This window comes from Mauremys reevesii, linkage group 4 (assembly GCF_016161935.1).
Source record: "Mauremys reevesii isolate NIE-2019 linkage group 4, ASM1616193v1, whole genome shotgun sequence".
Classification (NCBI taxonomy): Eukaryota; Metazoa; Chordata; order Testudines; family Geoemydidae; genus Mauremys; species Mauremys reevesii.
The window spans coordinates 31579557-31600539 of NC_052626.1; the positions used below are offsets into that span (position 1 = coordinate 31579557).

A 20983-nucleotide genomic window follows, 5' to 3' on the forward strand; every position below is an offset into this window, starting at 1 on the left:
GTGGCTATTGTCTTATGTCTTCAGTAGAGCCTCAGTTCTGTTCAAACTGATATGGCTGAGACTCACGGTTCTGTGGTTGATCCTACACAAGGAATGGAGAAGGGCAGAACCCATGAACTCCTCTTGAGGTACTGGAGAATTGGTGCTGTAAATGAAGCAGTGAAGTGAAGTAATGAGATGCCTGCTGATAGAAGAGGATTTAAGGCCTCATTGGAGAGAAGAGTCTGCCATGGCTGCTGCATCTGAGAGGAGGACAGATCCTGGGAGAGGGCCTGAGACAGCTGTAGCAGGTTTGAAAAGCCACTGTTCAGAATTAATAGATTTGGTGGGTCAGGGGAGAAAATTATTTGTAAAACAAGCAAGAAGTATTCATAGGAGAGATATTTAGATTGTAAGCTCTGTGGAAAGCAGGGACTGTTTTTTTGTTCTGCCTAGCACAATGGGTTCCTAGTCTATGATTGGAGCTCCTAGATGCCACCACAATACAAATAATAAATAAATAACAATTCCAATGGTGTGTGAGTGTCCATGTGTGGGTGGGTGAATAGAAGGTCTGGCTGTGTGAGAAGGTGTTCAGGGATGACACAGAGAAAGCGTGTGGAGGAATACTGTGGAATAGGCAGTGGTGGATTTGTGCATATTGGTGTATAAACCAGGGCCGCCCAGAGGGGGGGCAAAGGGGGCAATTTGCCCCGGGCCCCGGGCTCCGCAGGGGCCCCCAAGAGAACAGCGGAGGCTCCCGCCTCCGCCCCTCTCCTGGAGCCTCAGCGCATCAAGCGCCGAGTCTCCGCCGGGGCCCCTGAGCCCCGCCCCGCTCAGAGCCGTGTGGTGAGGGGGCGGGGCTGGGAGCTCCGGGCTGAGCTCAGCTGCCTCCGCTCCGCGTGGAGCTCCCAGCCCCGCCCCCTCACCACGCGGCTCTGAGCGGGACGGAGCTCAGGCCCCGCCGGCCACACGCTGCGGCTGTTTCGGCGAGGCGCTGAGGCTCCGGGTGAGGAGGGAGCCGGGGGTAAGAGGCTGGGGGCGGGGCGGAAGTGGGACCCGCCGCCGACGTGCAGCCCGGTCTTCGGCGGTAATTCGGCGGCGGGGGGCTCCCGCCGCGGGTCTTCGGGGCACTTCGGCGGCGGGTCCCGGAACGGAAGGGCCCCCCCGCCGCCAAAGACCCCGGGCCCCCAGAATCCTCTGGGCGGCCCTGGTATAAACCATATGTATGGTGTACAGTAATAGTTGGCTAGTAGATTTTTCTAAGAAATTTTGCAAGAGTGATGGAGTCATGCTCTCACATCTGACTTTTTGTGATTATCTATACGGATATTCAAATAATTTTGCCTGTCTCTCTGACACGGCTAAGCATTAGGTGTGAAGTACAAATGCTTACGAACGTGTGTAATGGTTTGAGTGCATAGGTTACCATTTTATCCAGCCTCTGAGCCGGATGAGTTGAGTTCATGTAGTTGACTGTGAGGGGGAAAGGGAAGGAAGTGATGGTGGAATCTTTGAGGCAATATCTTAAAAAAAAAAGTCCAGTCTTCTCTGCATGGATATAAAATTCCCCATAGTACTTTTTATAAGCTGAGGTTTGTTCAGTGTCCTTGGTCACACATTTCTCTATTCTTAATGTTTTGCAGTGTATCTTGGGCCACTTTACTGCTCCTCTTCACCGCAGAAGCAGTTGCATTTCCATGCTGCTGCATAAGTATTGTTTGTAAAGCACTTAAGCTGTTTCAGATAAAAGAGTTCATATAAATATAAAATATTAATGAATATTAACAAATATACTATCTTTAGGTAAGTTTAAAATTAATATTTACACATGATGATCATCCTTTAACAGGACCATCCAATATTTCAGTATTGTACTATTCCAGTTCAGTGCATTGCAGAGGATCTCTACTGCATATGTATTGACTTGCTTCCCTCTGTCATATTGTTTAGCAACAGCAAACAGCTTTCTGCCAGAGTGATGATACTGCATACAACTTGATCATTTTACCACTTGTCCAGTGTCATAAACCAAATTTTATAAACTCTGTACCAATAAAGGAAACTTATGGGATATTCTTTATGGAAGTTGGCTTCTCTAGCACTGTGGCTTGTTTGTACCTAAATTATCAGAAGTTTGGCAGGACAAAAAAAGGTGATAGTGTGAGTCACCTTCTTACATTATGATAGATATTCTGGCTGTGGCAGGCAGAGGCAGTCCGGTGGTGAATGTGTATACAAAGGGCTAGGAGACAAGAGCTGGTGGCTGGATATGTTTTGCTTAAGTAGTATTTGAGGAGATCATGTTGATAAGGTATGGAACTACAAGAGAAATCATGACAGGTTTCAGAGTAGTAGCCGTGTTAGTCTGTATCTGCAAAAAGAATAGGAGTACTTCTAGCACCTTAGAGACTAACAAATTTATTGTAGCATATTTGTTAGTCTCTAAGAAAAATCATGAAACCCCTGGGGACAAGTAACGTTAAAGGTTTTCAGACCATGGGATAACAGAATATCCTAGCTGTCATTGGGGCACTGTCTATTTATGTGTACTATGTTTTTATTTTATTTTATGATTTACATTTTCGTTATTTAGACGGATTAAATTTATTTGACAGTCTAAATTTTCAAAGGTTGCACTGTGATGTAGTCATCCACCTTCAATTAAATGGTCTGATCCTACAATCCCTGCCCAGGGAACACTCACTCCCATTGTGAGGAATGGAAGTTTTCCCTGGACAGTAACTGCAGGATGAAGCCAGAAATCAATGTGACTCTTAAGTCCCTGCGCAATGTTTGAATGTATACCCACCATTTCTGGCTAAGCCATATACCATTCTATTTATAGTAATAAAACCACCCTCTGAAATAAGCCAAACACTTTTTTTCCCTAAAGGAAGAATTATTGCTTATTATTTTATAAAGAATGGGTGAAGGGAGACACCAAGCATACAGACAGAAGAATAAGTCAGAAGGAAGGAATGGTCCTACTTTCCTGCAGGAGACCAGGTAAAGTGCCATGCTCTGTCATAGAATCATAGAAGATTAGAGTTGGAAGAGACCTCAGGAAGTCATCTAGTCTAACCCCCTGCTCGAAGCAGGACCAACTCCAACTAAATCATTCCAGTCAGGGCTTTGTCAAGCTGGGCCTTAAAAACCTCTAAGGAAGGAGATTCCACCACCTCCCTAGGTAACCCATTTCAGTGCTTCATCTCCCTCCTAGTGAAATAGTTTTTCTTAATATCCAACCTAGACCTCCCACACTGCAACTTGAGACCATTGCTCCTTGTTCTGTCATCTGCCACCACTGAGAACAGCCTAGTTCCATCCTCTTTGGAACCCCCCTTCAGGTAGTTGAAGGCTGCTATCAAATCCCCCCGTCAACTCTTCTCTCCTGCAGACTAAATAAGCCCAGTTCCCTCAGCCTCTCCTCATAAATCATGTGCCCCAGCCCCCTAATAATTTTCATTGCCCTCCGCTGGACTCTCTCCAATTTGTCCACATCCTTTCTGTAGTGGGGGGCCCCAAACTGGACACAATACTCCAGATGTGGCCTCACTAGTGCCAAATAGAGGGGAATAATCTCTTCCCTCGATCTGCTGGCAATGCTCCTACTAATGCAGCCCAATATGCCGTTAGCCTTCTTGGCAACAAGGGCACACTGTTGACTCATAGCCAGCTTCTCGTCCACTGTAATCCCCCAGTCCTATTCTGCAGAACTGCCGCTTAGCCAGTCAGTCCCCAGCCTGTAGCAGTGCATGGGATACTTCCGTCCTAAGTGCACTTGTCCTTGTTGAACCTCATCAGATTTCTTTTGGCCCAATCCTCCAATTTGTCTAGGTCACTCTGGACCCTATACCTACCCTCCAGCATATCTACCTCTCCCCCCAGTTTAGTGTCATCCACAAACTTGCTGAGGGTGTAATCCATCCAATCATCCAGATCATTAATGAAGATGTTGAACAAAACCGGCTCCAAGACAGACTTTTGGGGCATTCTGCTTTATATTGGCTGCCAACTAGACATCGAGCCTTTGATCACTATCCATTGAGCACAACGATCTAGCCAGCTTTCTATCCACCTTATAGTCCATTCACCCAATTCATACTTTTTTAACTTGGTGGCAAAAATAATGTGGGAGACCGTATCAAAAGCTTTGCTAAAGTCAAGGTATATCATGTCCACCGCTTTCCCCATATCTCCAGAACCAGTTATCTCATCATAGAAAGCAATCAGGTTGCCCAGGCATGACTTGCCCTTGGTGAATCCATGTTGACTGTTCCTGATCACCTTGCTCTCCTCCAAGTGCTTCAAAATGGATTCCTTGAGGACTTGCTCCATGATTTTTCCAGAGACTGATATCCCTTTACATCAGTTAGTTGGATGGGAATTGTATCCACGTCTAGATATGTAGGTCCTAGCTCCCATTAACTTTAAGGGGAGTTATGGCTGCTCAGCACTTCTAAAAATCAGGCCCAGTCCTGAAGTCTTCATTCAGCAAAACTCATAAGAACATAAGAACATAAGAATGGCCGTACCGGGTCAGACCAAAGGTCCATCTAGCCCAGTATCCTGTCTACCGACAGTGGCCAATGCCAGGTGCCCCAGAGGGAGTGGACCTAACAGGCAATGAGCAAGTGATCTCTCTCCTGCCATCCATCTCCATCCTCTGACAAACAGAGGCTAGGGACACCATTCCTTACCCATCCTGGCTAATAGCCATTAATGGACTTAACCTCCATGAATTTATCCAGTTCTCTTTTAAATGCTGTTATAGTCCTAGCCTTCACAACCTCCTCAGGTAAGGAGTTCCACAAGTTGACTGTGCGCTGCGTGAAGAAGAACTTCCTTGTATTTGTTTTAAACCTGCTGCCTATTAATTTCATTTGGTGACCCCTAGTTCTCGTATTATGGGAATAAGTAAATAACTTTTCCTTATCCACTTTCTCCACATCACTCATGATTTTATATACCTCTATCATATCCCCCCTTAGTCTCCTCTTTTCCAAGCTGAAGAGTCCTCTTTAATCTCTCCTCATATGGGACCCGTTCCAAACCCCTAATCATTTTAGTTGCCCTTTTCTGAACCTTTCTAGTGCCAGTATATCTTTTATGAGATGAGACCACATCTGTACGCAGTATTTGAGATGTGGGCGTACCATCGATTTATATAAGGGCAATAATATATTCTCAGTCTTATTCTCTATTCCCTTTTAATGATTCCTAACATCCTGTTTGCTTTTTTTGACCGCCTCTGCACACTGTGTGGACATCTTCAGAGAACTATCCATGATGACTCCAAGATCTTTTTCCTGACTTCTTGTAGCTAAATTAGCCCCCATTATATTGTATGTATAGTTGGGGTTGTTTTTTCCAATGTGCATTACTTTACATCTATCCACATTAAATTTCATTTGCCATTTTGTTGCCCAATCACTTAGTTTTGTGAGATCTTTTTGAAGTTTGTCACAGTCTGCTTTGGTCTTAACTATCTTGGGCAGTTTAATATCATCTGCAAACTTTGCCACTCCCATGGAAAATTAATGGGAGTTGTATCAGAAAGATTCAATCCTCCAGTATTCTATCTACTTTTCATTCTGTGCCTGATCTTGCTCCCACTAAAGTCAAAAGCAAAATTCCCATGAACTTCAATGGGAGCAGCACCAAGCCCTCCAGTTTTATATGCATACAGTATAAATAAATATGGTTTGTTGACATGACTATGTTTGTAGAGCTGAGATTTATATACCTTTCCATGAGATCTTCAGCCTAACAGGCCTATCCAGGGTCTGGGCTTCTGAATGAAGGATTTTAGTGTTAATTTGTCCACTATTTCTGGTTTTTATCTTTAAACGTGTACACAAATTTCACACATGCACAGTGAACCTGACTGTTCAAGGCCAGCACTGCCATGTAGCTTGAAAATTCCAGTATTCTTCATGTATGCAATCGCTCACTTACAGATCTCTTAAGATTCAGAGTAGTGTGCATTAGTGTATCTGAATTGAGTCCTTTGTCTTTATTACGTTTCTCCACCATAAAAATATCTTCTACAGGTCATCTAACTGGCAAGTGTCTAATGCAGTACTGAATGAAGTTTTAGCATAATTGAAAATTTAATGGATAGCATCCAGGGCAGTAAATAAATCACAAGGATCGTTAATTCAAAAAACTGAAAGATAATTTATTGAATGTTTGAACAGCCTATATAAAATAATATTAGAACTGGTGTACGAAAGGAAAGATTAATATTTTTTCTATTTATTTTCAGCTGCTTAGGGAAAAATATTTTGCATTCCCATGACATATGATTTAATGTGTTTGTTTTACTAATTTTGTTTATTAAGCCACTGATTTCTTTATAATGTCGAAGCAGGATGCAGCAGCGTGCTCAGGGGAGGAGGTGGAGATGAGCTGGGGCGGGGAGCTGCCAGTGGGTACAGAGCACCCACCCATTTTTCCCCTTGGGTGCTCCAGCCCTAGTTAGGAGCCCTGGAGTCAGCGCCTATGTGTGTGGAGTCTGCGCATTCACATATCAAAACAGAGCTTTTCACCCATGGAAATCAAGGCACTTAAGTGGTTTTCCTAAGCAGCAGCACACCCCGCTGTGTGGAGGGGAGTCAGGGCTGAAGAGGGGAGTTTCTCTCTCCAACACTGAGAGAGCCCCAAAGGGTGTCAGGCCTAAACTGTTGGGCAAAATCCGCCCTCTCCCACGAGTGAGAGAACTGGCGCGGGAAGCGATTGGATGATCGCGAGGAGGCTGCCGGGGCGTCTTTCTTTTGCTCCCCCCACGAGCGGGAGCATCCGCACGTCCAGGTAGCCTTGGAGCTGTACAGCTGCCCAGTGACTTCCCCCCGACGCCATTTTGGGAGCAGGAGCAGGCGGGACTACATTTCCCAGCAGGCTGGGGCAGCGAGCGGCGCCATCTTGCCTCGTTGGGCGGCCGGGGTCTTCTTGGGAAGCAAGAGGGGAGAAAGCTGTGGTTCAGCCCATGGCTCTTTTCCCGGCCTTTGCCGGCGCCGCTGAGCCCGGGGAGACGCCAGCCAGCAGTAGCGAGGGCTCCAGGAGAGGTAACGTCCTCCTAGGGGGTCGTCATCAGCGGCCTGGTGCTCTGGCGGCTCCCAGCTGTAGCGAGCCTGCCCCGGTCCCTCTGCTCACGCCCCCAGACCTGCATCCAGAAGCCCTGCTGGGTCTCCTGCTCCCTGTAGTGACCCCGCCCCGCCCCTCTCAGCAACCCCCCGGGGCCAGCCCTGCACACACGCTCCCTCCAAGGGGTGGCTCCGCTTCCGCTGCTCCGTGCGTGAAGGTGGGGCCCGGACCCCTGGGGGGAAGGGAAAGGGAAAGCGGCGGCATCAAGTACACGAAGGTGCCTGCTGCCCACATGTGAGGGTGTTGCCGTGTTAGTTATGCCCGGCTGTCAAGGTGGCCCCCGTTTTATGCCCTGCAGTTGTTACCCGGGAGCGCACTTATACTGAGTTGTAATACATGGGTTTTCAGTGAGGCTACTGCTGGGAAGTCAGTGGCGTGTGAGAGAGGCTATCAATCCTCCGGCACGCCTCCCCCTAACTTGTGACTGCGCTGGGGGTATGGCGATTTAAAAACACCATGAACTTTGCTGATTTTTAGGCCCTCCCCTCGGGGTAGACATCTGTTCCCCTGTAGTCTTTGTCCAGGTTGTGTTAACTTTGGACAAAGTTGGTCTTTATTCCTTTTACGCAGGTCCACAACACAAATATAGTTTCTGTAAATAAAACTATCATTTCTGTGTGAGACAGTAAGACGATTGCAGAGAAAACCTAAAATAGTGACACCTACAATTTTTTCCATGAGAGCTCACCCTCCTGTATTATACAGCAGTGGTTCTCAACCTTTTTCTTTTTGAAGTCCACCCAACATGCTATAAAAACTCCATGACCCACTTGTGCCACACCAACTGTTTTTCTGCATATCCAGAAGATTAAAAGCCAAGCTGGCATTAGATGTAGCAAGCAAGGTAATTGTCCGGGCACCATGGTGCAGGGGGCTTCCCGAAGCTAAGTTGCTCAGGCTTCAGCCCTGGCAGTGGGGCTCTGCTTTCTGCTCTGGGGCTCCAGCAACTCCAACCCCGGCTCTGTGCTTTGGTTTATTTTGTCTGACCCCCTGAAATGTGCTCACAGCCCCCCAGGGGGCCTTGGACCTCTGGCTGAGAACTGCTGTTATACACCATGCTGTGCTTCCATTATATGGCACTGTAACCTTTGGTGCTGCCCTCACAATGAGGGGACCTTTTAGCCACGTTAGGGGACCTTGTTGGGTAGTGAAACTTGGACAGGATAGATGGTACTGGTTAAAGTCCCAATCCTGCAAATTACATTGCATGGGAAGACCTGTGTGCCCATATGGAGATCCAGTAGGGTTTTTCATGGATGCAGAGCTCTGACCACACATTGTAACTTGCAGGATTGTGACCTTGCTGTGTATGGACTTCATGGCCCCACAACAATCTTTCAAGGCATATAGACCAAGAGGTTGAGACTGAAGTTCAGATTTGGGTTCTGGTTTTTAGCACTATTTCTAGACCACATTTTGTCCACAAGTAATTTTTTAAAGAAATCATTCATTTTAGGAATATTGACACTTTAAGGGGGAATCATTCAATTACATTGCACTCTCTGCGGTATTTTGTTCTGGTTTTTAACCTCCTAATTCTGCAACTGAGTACAAATATTTTAGATATATTTCAGCCTCAGAGGCTCAGTGCTAATTCACTTTTTGTGCCTGAGGTTGGAGAGGTAGAGATAGGAAGTGATTAGCAAACTAACACATAATTACTTTTCCAGAATTTGTGGAAATATCGTCTATAAATGATCAACTTCCACTAATTAACAGATTTGAGCATATTTTAGTAATGTTATAAAAATTAAATATTAAACAAAAATAACTGTCATACTACCATAAACTGTGATCCCATTAAATGTAACAAATTAAATAGAATAAAATGAATACTTGGCTGAGAACTACGTACTGTATGTGGTGTTGGTGAAAGATGGCACTCTTTCCTTGGTGTCCGACCTGAGTGTAGGGGTCATTGTGCTGCTGAATGTGTCATGTTTTAGATGATACATAAAACTGAGGTGCTCTTTGATCACTTAAGATCTCTGTGCATTTTTTTTTTTTTTTTTGGTAAGAGCTGGGGTATTAACTCTGATGCCCTGTCCAGATTTCATTTTGGGTAACTGCATTCTGCCTACCTATGCTTTCCCCTCCGTTTTATTTGGATTTTTATAGCTTGACTTCTTCTCTGAAACTTTTGCTGTGCCATTTTGTACTCTAGACATCACTGTAATTTAGTGGTGAGTGAAGTGAAGAAATGTTATGAAGTTTAATTAGGACCCAATTCTGCAGAAGGCTACTACTAAACATAGTGCTTACTAATGTGAGCAGCCCCTTGATGGCAGTCTGTTGTACTTATAAGATTGGGCCTGTATTTTATAATGTGCCTTAAGATCCTCCAGTGAAAGGTGCTTTAAAAATGAAAAATATCACTAGGTCCCACAATTTGTGCTAGAACCAGACTTTTAGAAGTTTGCAAAGCAAAAGAGTTTGTTTTGAGATTCTTGAACATTGACTCTGCTGTCAGCTACTGTGAGGTTTTTTCAGGTGGGAAGGGTAGAAAGAGTCCCATGCATTATCTTTCTGGTGTTATGCCCATGAACACTGAAAATAATAGGAAAAAATAAATTTTAACACAAATTATATAGACCAACAATATGCCAGGTGTGTTTAAAAGTTGTATTAAAGTGAAGTTCCATCCTTGAAAACTGTACAATTGTAGGTAAATGATGATGAGATATGAGGAATTAAAAGCGATTCAAATATTTGTTCCCAGCTCAGTATTTCACTGGAGATTATTTACAAGTAGGCTTTAACTAGGTACATGTTATGTAATGAAATAGTTGTTTAATTATCCCCCAAAGCATTAGGTTGGCATGGGTTGCCATTTTGTGCAGAGTAGCAAGAGCATTTTTAACATCTGGCTGGTATAAATGATGATTTAGGGGGAATCAATGCAAGTACATTGATTGTACCAGGGGTGGAGTTGGAGTTTCTACTATGATTCAACAAGTTTAAAACACAATTCAGTCTTGTCTACGCAGGCAAGATTGAGCTATGGACATAGTCAAGGAATTAACGTGTTTATATAATCATTTCTCAATGTCAAATTGCCTTTGTTGAAATGCCCTGTGACTGGGATCCCAGTGGGGGCCAGCTGAGGTTACTCAGGGTGAACTGCAAAGAATGGGGCATTCAGTCCCCAAAGCTGGTGGATATTTCAATACTTAGATGTATCAAGCCAGCACAAAACAGCTTCTTTATTACCTCACTGGTTGCCCAGAAACCAGTAACCCAGCCTCAGGCCTCCATCCAGGTACCCAAGTCAAATATGATGAAGATTTCTGAAAATCTTATTTCATCATATAGAAGGAAAGGTTCTTCCAATCTCAAAGGATCGGACACATTACTTCTCAGGTTAATGAATATTCCAGATTTTACCCAAATGCATACTTATAGCCAATTCTTATTTACTAAACTAAAATCTATTAAAAAAGAAAAGAGAGTATGGTTAAAAGATCAATATACATACATACATGAGTTCAATTCTTGAGGCTCAAATTCATAGCAGAGATGGTAAAGCTTTGTAGTTGCAAAGAGTTCTTTTAGAATTTAGTCCATAGGTTATAGTCCAATATCATATGCAGGGTGTACCAGGTTAACTGGGATCTCATCTTGTGACTCAAACTTCCCCTGATGAAGCTTAAGCAGATCTGAGATAAAGAAGATCAGGACCCAGGGATCTTTTATACAATTTCAAGCCACCTTTGACAAGTCCGAGTCCCTCAGGGAACAGTAGGTAATTAGGATGACTTTGAAGGAGGTCCATCAGTGGTACTTAGCTATACTAATTATCACAAGGAAATTGCCTGTTCCTCCACCATTCACAGATGATTTGCTATACATTTCAAAGAGATTAATACAGCGATATTTCATGTTTACTTTTCATTTAAATGCTAGGATGTTCTTTTGATCTCTGAACTATCAGAATACAGCATACAGAATAGCAGAATACAGGGGACTGTTGATTACATTGTTGACCACTACCAATATACAGGGTATATGTAAACACACACAAACATCTCCCCACATGTCTTTAAGGGTTAAATTTGAGTCATTTATTTTGCAGGATGTTTAACCTTTTCTGGTCATGTGTCACAGGCCCTAAAATGGGAATGTAAAGAATCAGAAATTGAACCATACCTGTGTCCTTTTACTTTTGTGAGCAATCCCATTGATTTTAGTGGGTGCCTTCACCTGTTCTAGGTGTAACAGATCCTTCCAGTTAAAGTTCATTTCAGGTTCACATTTTAAATATTTTAGATCTGCAGTATTTGGAATGTCTGTTGTTAATGGCTCACAGTGAGAATGTTACCTTTTTAATATTTTTCCCTATTTTTTTTTGACAATCATCTTGAGAAATACACATGAAAAGGGAATATCAACTGCTTTTTTCTTTCAGTTTTTTGTTTTTAGAGTATGGTTTTCACCCTTCAAGCAACTGTTTAAATTTAGAAATATTAGGTTTGATAACAATCTTCCTCCCTCCCAAAGTGAGATGGTTTCCCTATTTCCTCCCACCTACTGAGTTTTGGGCTCACTCTTCACTCAGACTGACTGACTAATGGATGAAGTACATTTTTGTTCCCCCAGGCAATCAGTTCCCTCACTGTTTCTCTGATGACCCCTGCTTATGTCATCACAACAGCTCACCAACCTGTTTCCAAACAGGAAATAGTGTTTAAAAAATAAAAATGATCTATTAATGTTTTGTTTATATTAAAATACTTTGATTTAGGGATTTACCTGACCTGATGTTCCTTCATTTAAGATGTTCTCACCACACCTAATGCTTGAGCATATAATTCTACTGATTTCTGCAAAGAAATAAACTTGAACTGAAATAACTAAAGCAGTTTTGATTTGAAATAGCATTTTCATTCCACAGACTGGCACAAAAAATTAAATAAATTGTAAATTAAAACAAATTTAGTTATTTTAGTGCAAGTTGGTATGTTGACCAGTCTTATACTTTTTTTGTGTTTTCTACCCATTGCTGCCTTTTTTTAATTCTCCGTGCACTGGCATCAAGAGTGATATAGTCAATAATATACACAGTTCAGGGAACAGTGTTTGTAATTACCTAATTCAGAGGTAAAGAGACCCTCATGCACGGTTGTTTTACGGTTTTAAGACTCAGATTTTCAGTGGTACAGCGCACCTACAACTCCCAGTGAAGTCACAAGGAACAGTGGTCCCTAAAAATTAGGCCCCATATAACAGAATGGAGGGATGATGTCCCTAGCCTCTGTTTGCCAGAAGCTGGGAATGAGCGATAGGGGATGGATCACTTGATGATAACCTGTTGTGTTCATTCCCTCTAGGGCACTTGGCATTGGCCATTGTTGGAAGACAGGATACTGGGCTAGATGGACCTTTGGTCCGACCCTATATGGCTGTTCTTATGTTCTAATAATAAGATTGGTAATGCAAAAATATTTCCCCCCTTATTGGGGTATTTTTACCATTTTATGTCTCAAATGGTTTTATTGTCAACTAAAACTTAGCACCTATCCACGTTAATTGTTTAAGGGCCTGGTTCTGTGCCTATTCTAGTCAGTGACACAGATTTCCTTCACTTCAGTGGGGCAAGGTGCCTTACTTGTTTAGGAAGAATTTCGGAGGCACTGTTATCTAACAGATTGGGAATTAGAACTTCTGGGTCCTGAACATTGTACCAACAGTCTCTGTGACTTTGGACAAATCACTTAGCTTCATTATACCATTTGTAAAACAACGCTAGTACTTTATATAATGCAAATGGTCAGAACACTTTCTACTATTAAGTACAAAGTATTTTTGTCAATATTTAAAATTAAAATCAAACATGAAATGTTAAAGTATTTACTGTGCAGTAATTACTTTTTATACAAACTTATGAAAAGTATTTCAGCCAAAATAAATAATTACTCAGTAGTGAGTTATTACATATTTTATTATGTAGGTAAGCAATAATTTATTAATAAGGGAAGCTGTGTGGTTATACAGAATATCTGCAGTTCTCAAGTACATTGTTAGGCATATGGCCAAAAATATAAATGTGTTCAATATATCCTCTGGGATAGGTGTAATGATTTTAAGGAGGGCTAGCTGACTTATTTCCAGTCCTGTGCTGTTATGCCACTTATCTGCACAACTAGAATCTTTGCCAGTCAGTCAGTTTTGTCTTTCATTATTTTCATCTGGGTGATATTGCAGAAGATAAAATAGGCACTTTACAAATTCTACAGTGTTTGTGTAAACAGATAAATAATGAAAATGTCATATACACAAAGGACCAAATGCTGATCCCATTAAAATTCTTTAAATCCAGAATAATACCATTGAAGTCAGGGCAGTTATTCTGGATTACACAAGTATAAATTAGATCAGAATATGACCAAGGGATCAAACAACTTTTTGTTTGGGTAGTTCCTATCTCTCTCTCTCCCCCCCCCCGGCAAAACTACAATACAGCAGTAATACAGCAATAATACAGTTGCTTTTACACAATAGCCAAATTCAAATTAAATGACAGTTTAACCTGGTCTATCTAGCTAGTGGTTTCTAGCTGATTGCCAGCTTGATTGTTCATATATGGTAGACTGAGGTGTAGTTGACCAGTCTCTTATTTATAAAGCACTTCATTTGTCTTTTCTTGGTGCTTGGGGCTTCCTTCACTGTATACTGATACCTTCTGGTGTCTTTGTTGCGTGATATCTTCTGGTGTCTTTGGTCTGTGGGATGCAATCTTAAACAGCTAGTTAGTTAAGATAATACAAGTTTTTTGTTTGTTTTACATTTCTTCTTGTTTTCGGTAACCCAAATTTAATACACTTATTGTGTTTACAATGTAATAGATACCAAGTCTTTTATAACACAAGCTATACTTTTGCAGTTGTGGTATAGACATTCATTTTTTACTTGAGCTGCATTACTAATATTTTATACTAAATTTAATATCTAACTGCTAGAATAGATGCTCACAATCTTCTGTGAGAAGGTGTATTGCTTTTCCCTGCTGAGCATTCTGCTTTACAAAAGAGTTAGTAACATAATTTTTACCAAGCTTTTTAGAGTTAATTTGCTTGTGATACCAATTCCACTTTTAACTATTTAGAATCACAAACTTTAACAACTACTACATAACATAAAAGAAAAGTGTATAACAATTAAACCAAAATACATTTTAAATGCAAGTTCATGCAAACACTTTGAGGGTATTAAATTTTTATGATACTTTATTGCAGGGGAGGGCAAACTTTTTGGCCCGAGGGCCACATCTGGGAATAGAAATTGTATGATGGACCATGAATGCTGACTAAATTGGGGTTGCGATGAGGACTCTAGTTGGGGTGCGGGCTCTGGGGTGTGGCCAGAAATGAGTTCAGAGTACAGGAGGGGGCTCGGGGGGGTAAGGGCTCTGGGGTGGGGCTGGGGATGAGGAGATTGGGGTGTAGGAGGGTGCTCTAAGCTGGGACCAAGGAGTTCAGAGGGCGAGAGGGGTATCAGGGCTGGGGTTGGGGTGCAGGCTCCAGGCTGGGACAGAGGGATTCGGAGGGTGGGAGGGGGATCAGGGCTGGGGCAAAGGGTGGGGGGTGAGGTCTCCAGCTGGGGTTGTGGGCTCTGTGGTGGGGGTGTGGGCTCTGTGGTGGGGCTGGCGATGAGAGGTTTGGGGTGCAGGCAGGTGCTTCGCACTGGGATTGAGAGGTTTGGAGGGCGGGGGGAGCTCTGGGGTGCAGGCTCTGGGTACAGCAGCATGTCCCCTCTCCGGCTCCTACACAGAGGTGCGACCAGGCGGCTCTGCCCTGTCCGCAGGCACCGCCCCTGCAGCTCCCATTGGCTGCGGTTCCCGGCAAATGGAAGCTGCGGGGGTAGTGCCTGGGGTGGGAGCAGCGTGCAGAGCGGAGCCCTCTCGCTTCCCCTTCACGTGGGAGCCGGAGCGGGGACATGCTGCTGCTTCCGGGAGCTGCGTGGAGTGGCCCCTGACCCTACTCCCCGGCTGGCTTGCCAGAGGAGGGACATGCCGCTGCTTCTGGGAGTCACGTGGAATGCTTCCCCCCCATCACCCTGCTCTCTGTCTGGAGCGTGGCAAGCCCCAGATCCCATGCCCCAGCTGGAGCTCGAGGGCCAGATTTGCCCACCCCTGCTTTATTGTATTTGGGAGCCAAAGGTGGAAACCTATTGAAATTGTTTGGTTAGCTTTATGCATAAATTGTTTAAAAATAACATTTTTGCTATGACATTCTTATAACTATATTTAAAAATGCAAACAAGTTTATAAAAACTCAAACAAGAAATTGACATTTTGTTAAATATTACCTTAACCTTAATGTTGAGGTTTCCCCTTACATTTTTTCTTTGAATAAAAAAAACAAAACTGTGGTTAATAAAAGAGAATTCTTTTTGTTTGCAGTTGCATTATTTGTTGAGGCATATATTTATAACTGAGACCTTTTTGAACTTTGGAAAAAATGGTAATAATATTATGATGGTTATATCCCAATCATAATATTAAAATAGTGTATACCACTTATATATTTTTTTTAAAAGGTTATAAAATTGACTTGCTGCAACAAAATAAAAATAATTTTAAACGTCGTCACATGACACACAACATACAACACAGGACAACATGCATGACATACAGGACAGCCTTACAATTAAAAACAAATGGTGCCAGAATTCTATTTAAGGCATTAAGAATTTAGTTACTAAAACAATGCATTTAAAACAAAACCAAGCAGATAAAAGGGTTAAATATTTAAATAAGCAAGCTATTACCTTTTTATTTAAAACTTTTAATAAAAATTGATAACAGAAATTTGGCAAATAATATGAATTATCAATTTAGTAACTTGAGGCATTTTTCATTACTTTATATTAACTTTATTTTAAAATTCTGCTAATTGGAAATATGGAATGCCCATGTTTCAAATATTAGTCAGTGGTTAGGATTAGAAACAGAGTCTACTTGTCTGTTGCTTTGCAACCATATCTTCAAGAAAGTTAAGAGTAATTCCAGCTGTTGCATTCCTGAAGGGTTAAAATAATTAATTTACTAGATTAATTTAAAGTAATTTTTTTTACCTTGTTTTCTCTTTGCTGTTTTGTTCTGTTTTCAGCTGCTTTATCTTTTGGAGGTTTCTGTAAAAACTTTAATTTTAAAACAGAGAAAGTAATAGTGTGGAGAGGCGGAGGAAAAGGTTGGGAGGAGGGAAGGATAGCTCAGTGGTTTGAGCATTGGCCTGCTAAACCCAGGGTTGTGAGTTCAATCCTTGAGGGGACCACTTAGGGATCTGGGGCAAAAATCAGTACTTGGTCACTGCTAGTGAAGGCAGGGGGCTGGACTCAATGACCTTTCAAGGTCCCTTCCAGTTCTAGGAGATTGGTATGCCTTCTCTTATTATTATTTATTATTTTTAGCAACCTAGAAAAGTAGGGAGACCTGAGCCAAGAGACATTAACTCTATCAAAATATATTAAGGTACAGACAGCAGGAGTGAGTTTTGCAAACTGAGAAAGGATATAAAGGAAAATGTAACCAGTATGTAAAAATATTCGAGAAAGAAGGTTTATATTTTTAGATTTGAGCGAGGATTGTGGCTCCGTAGGTTAAAGCAGTTGGGAACCTGCACCCCTGGTTTTTATCCTAGCTCTGAGAGGAGAGTGGGAGTCATTACTTGCTCTTGAAAAACCTGAATTTGTTCCCCCTATGTCTGTTGTTTTTGTTTGCATGCCAAATGGATTGCAGAAGTGCCCTTTTTTCCTGCAATTCATTGTTTTTGGGCAACCCCGTGTGTTAATGCATCATTTCTAAGTGTTAACCCGCTTAATCTCGGTTTTTCATTTTGAAATTCTTTTTTATTCGTTCCCCTACAGGATGGATATAAATCAATGATTTTTAAAAAAATTAAAAAAATGGATTTTTTATTTAAATCAGATTTTTTTAGTTAAATTGGATTTTTTTGATAAAATGCTTTTTGAGGAAAAAACCTGTCTAAAGATCGTTTTAATTAAGATACATTATAGCTCAAAGATATCTCATCATGGAGTAGGGTTTATAAATTCTAATTCTATAGTATAAGACAATATATTCATGTAATGTTTAAGAAGTTTTGTAAATTAATGATCTAGAGGATGGTGTGGACTGCACCCTCAACAAGTTTGCAGATGACACTAAACTGGGAGGAGTGGTAGATATGCTGGAGGGTAGGGATAGGATACAGAGGGACCTAGACAAATTAGAGGATTGGATTAAAAGAAATCTGATGAGGTTCAACAAGGAGAAGTGCAGAGTCCTGCACTTGGGACGGAAGAATCCCATGCACTGCTACAGACTAAGGACTGAATATGGCTAGGCAGCAGTTCTGCAGAAAAGGACCTAGTGGTCACAGTGGATGAGAAGCTAGATGAGAGTCAACAGTGTGCTCTTGTTGCCAAGAAGGCTAACAGCATTTTAGGCTATATAAGTAGGAGCATTGCCAGCAGATAAAGGGACGTGATCATTCCCCTCTATTCAGCATTGGTGAGGCCTCATCTGGAGTACTGTGTCCAGTTTTGGGCCCCACACTACAAGAAGGATGTGGAAAAATTGGAGAGAGTCCAGCGGAAGGCAACAAAAATTATTAGGGGGCTGGAGCACATGATTTATGAGGAGAGGCTGAGGGAACTGGGATTGTTTAGTCTACAGAAGAGAAGCAAGCAGCTATCAAATCCGCCCTAATTCAACTACCTGAAAGGGGGTTCCAAAGAGGATGGATCTAGACTCTTCTCAGTGGTAGCAGATGACAGAACAAGGAGTAGTGGTCCTAAATTGCAGTGTGGGAGGTTTAGGTTGGATATTAGGAAAAACTTTTTCACTAGGAGGGTGGTGAAGCATTGGAATGGGTTACCTAGGGAAGTTGTGGAATCTCCTTCCTTAGAGGCTTTTAAGGTCAGACTTGAGAAAGCCCTGGCTGGGATGATTTAGTTGTGGATTGGTCCTGCTTTGAGCAGGGGGTTGGACTAGATGACCTCCTGAGGTCCCTTCCAACCCTGGTATTCTATGATTCTATGAAATGAGTTCCAATAGTTCATGGATTAGGGACCCAATCTTATGGGGTACTTGGGGCTTCTGTATAGATTATTTAGGTTAATCTTTCTATCTATCCAATGGGACTCAGTTCTGAGTCTAGAAGATACCATCAGAGATGCTTAGTTTTTCAGTTCTCAAACTGGATTTCTCTCCGGAGAGAACATGCTTGTTAACAGCAAAAATGTTTTAAAATAAATAACATATAGAGGTGAGAAATAACAGACCTCAACCCTCTTGTCCCTCTGCAAATTTGTGTACACAGAGTCAATCCCTTACCTCTCTCTAAAAGTGCAAAGTTTCAAAAAGTTCAATGAATAGAAAATTGTTGGGGGTGGAATAGATCTGGACAAGGAGAAGAAGTCTGGAGATAAATGTGAGAAGGGAGAGGCAGGCAGTAGAAATAAAATTGAAACTCTTTGAGCAGCATATTCCAGACTTCTTGAGGTCTTTCTGAGTGTAGCCTTCATTGATTTGAGACCTACCATACCATTCTTTCACTAGAAGGGAAAACCTATAATGGCAGTAGGCCATAAAAGAGACCAAGTTTGGGAATAAGAACCATTCCAAAATATATGTTTGCTGATAATGTTTTAAAGAAAATCACACCGGTGAACTGGTGGAAGTCACTTCAGCACTTGGATTCAGAGGCTGTTGAAGTGATAATCTCACTTTAACAGCAGTAGCTTCTTCTGTCGGTTTAGAAAGACTATTTTCTTCCTTTGGACTAATTCATTCCAAATTGAGAAATCATTTGGGACCCGAGAAAGCAGGAAAGCTTGTTTTTCTTTTCCAGATTATGAACAAACAGGAAGTGAAGGTGAAGGTGACTGTATTAAATTTCATGTAATTATTTTAGTTAAAAACAATTTTAACAAAAACAAACCTGTTTTTAAAAAACTTGAATGTTTAACTAAATTCAAAAATTCATATGCTTGTTTTGTTAAAATATTATATGTTTGCTGTTGAAGAAAAAAATCCAGAATACATAATGTTGTTGTTTTAGTTAACTAAAACAACTTAAATATCTGTCTGGTGATGTTCTCCTCCTACTACAGCAGGCGTGGCCAACCTGTGGCTCTGGAGCCGTATGCGGCTCTTCATAGTTTAATATACGGAGGTGCTGACTCTGGGGCTGGAGCTACAGATGCTAACTTTCCAATGTGCTGAGGGGTGCTCAGTGTTCAATCCCCTGCGCTGCCCCAGGCCCTGCTCCCACTTCACCCCTTCCTCCGAGCCAGTCATGCCCTCACTCTTCCCCCCCCCCCCCCACCAGAGCTTCCTGAGCTGTTTCACAGTGCAGAACGCCGCAGGCGGGAGGCGTGGGGAGGGTGGGGGAGTCACTGATTGCCAGGGCTGCCGGCGGGCGGGAGGCGCTATGGGTTGGAGTGTGGGGAGCTAATGGGGTCTGCCGACATAGTACTGTGGCTCTTTGGCAATGTACATTTGTAAATTCTGGCTCCTTCTCAGGCTCAGGGTGGCCATCCCTGTAATGCAGCATGGCAAGAAAATCCTCCAAATATTAATGATAGTTCACCTCCCAATGACTTCATAAATATCTGCTTCAATTACCTTTGGTAAATGAAATAACCAAACAATCATTCATTTTCTGATATAGCTGTAAAGCTAACCTGAAAAGTTTTCAAAATAAATCAGTTAAAAAATGTATAGTGTGTAACTTCTAAAAATGAAACCTACATCTATCTCTGAGTTGTGAAGAATATGTATTAAGGTTGTAACAACCAACAAGAATGCACTTTTATGTAGAAATCCATGATTAAATCGAGTCTTCCTGACCAGTGATTTAAATCAGCTGTTTCCAACATTATATTATCTTCCTGTGCTTTCTGTCTCTTGACTGTTTGCCACCCTGTTAGGAGAGTGGGAGCATTCCAGGACTGTGTGGCTTCTTCTGCTTTTTTTTTTTTTTAACTCTTTCTTTGTTTCTGTGTTACTTGTCCCGCCAATCTTGTGGCGTGTTGTCTTAACCATTTAACAGCCATGGTCATAGTTTGCAATATTTTACTTTTATGTTTTAAGGCTATACTGTAGTCTCTGCACTAGCCTTACAGATTCCATATTTTTTAAATTCACATGGACCTCCTTTGCTGGCAACCCAGTGGGTCCGTACCTTATCAAACTTTGTGGGGTTTTATAGGGAGGAGCTAAGGGCTTAGCATGTAGCTTTCTGCCATGTTAGATTGTGATTCTTACAGAGGACAGCTTACTTACCAGATCAACAGTCAGGGTCACCAATGTTGTTAGATGTTTGACTCTTGTGTGCTGTCCCAGCTCTGCGCAGATAGTTGGCACAGCAGACCTTAATCAAACTGCCCAATGACCGCAACATGGTTAAGGTACGAAGGCGCCCAGCCAGGTTTATTGTCGACGAAGCACGGTAATAGCACTTAGTAGATTCTACGAGGATACTGAGACATGTATGCCCGTGACAATGAACCACCTCAGTCAGTGGAGGGACTTTCCACTGCCCCATAGGCCAGACAAGGGCTAAAGCAAATTACCCCAATATTTATAGACTGAGACAAACAATCTAGGATAAACAACTTGCATACCACCTTACCTGTTGCATGACATGTTTGTTACCTCTCCTTGTACTTTCCACCTGATGTTTTAGACAAAACATTCCTATTCACCACCTGTCTTTGTACCTTTACTCCTGATGTTTCAGTCAAACTATCTCTATTCATCACTTTTGTCAAACCATTTTATCATGTACTAGGTTAGGGTGTTCTTGTGCTGGCCTGCTGGAATGTATTTACATATTCGATGTGTTTTAGC

General features: G+C 42.2%; 1 protein-coding gene across 5 annotated transcripts in view; it reads left to right on the top strand.

Moving 5' to 3' along the window:
* Positions 1 to 6821: 6821 nt before the first annotated feature.
* NRDE2 (NRDE-2, necessary for RNA interference, domain containing) overlaps positions 6822 to 20983 on the top strand; it is a 64648-nt gene continuing 50486 nt past the window's right edge. For 2 of the 5 annotated variants that reach the window (XR_005597935.1, XR_005597936.1), the window contains exon 1: positions 6822 to 7049. Coding sequence is in view for 3 of the 5 variants with exons in the window: in XM_039536586.1 (XP_039392520.1) it covers positions 6971 to 7049 (79 nt within the window). In the remaining 2 variants the exon portion in view is untranslated. The remainder of the gene's footprint in view (positions 7050 to 20983) is intronic. The other 3 variants (XM_039536583.1, XM_039536585.1, XM_039536586.1) reach the window with 2 other exon arrangements.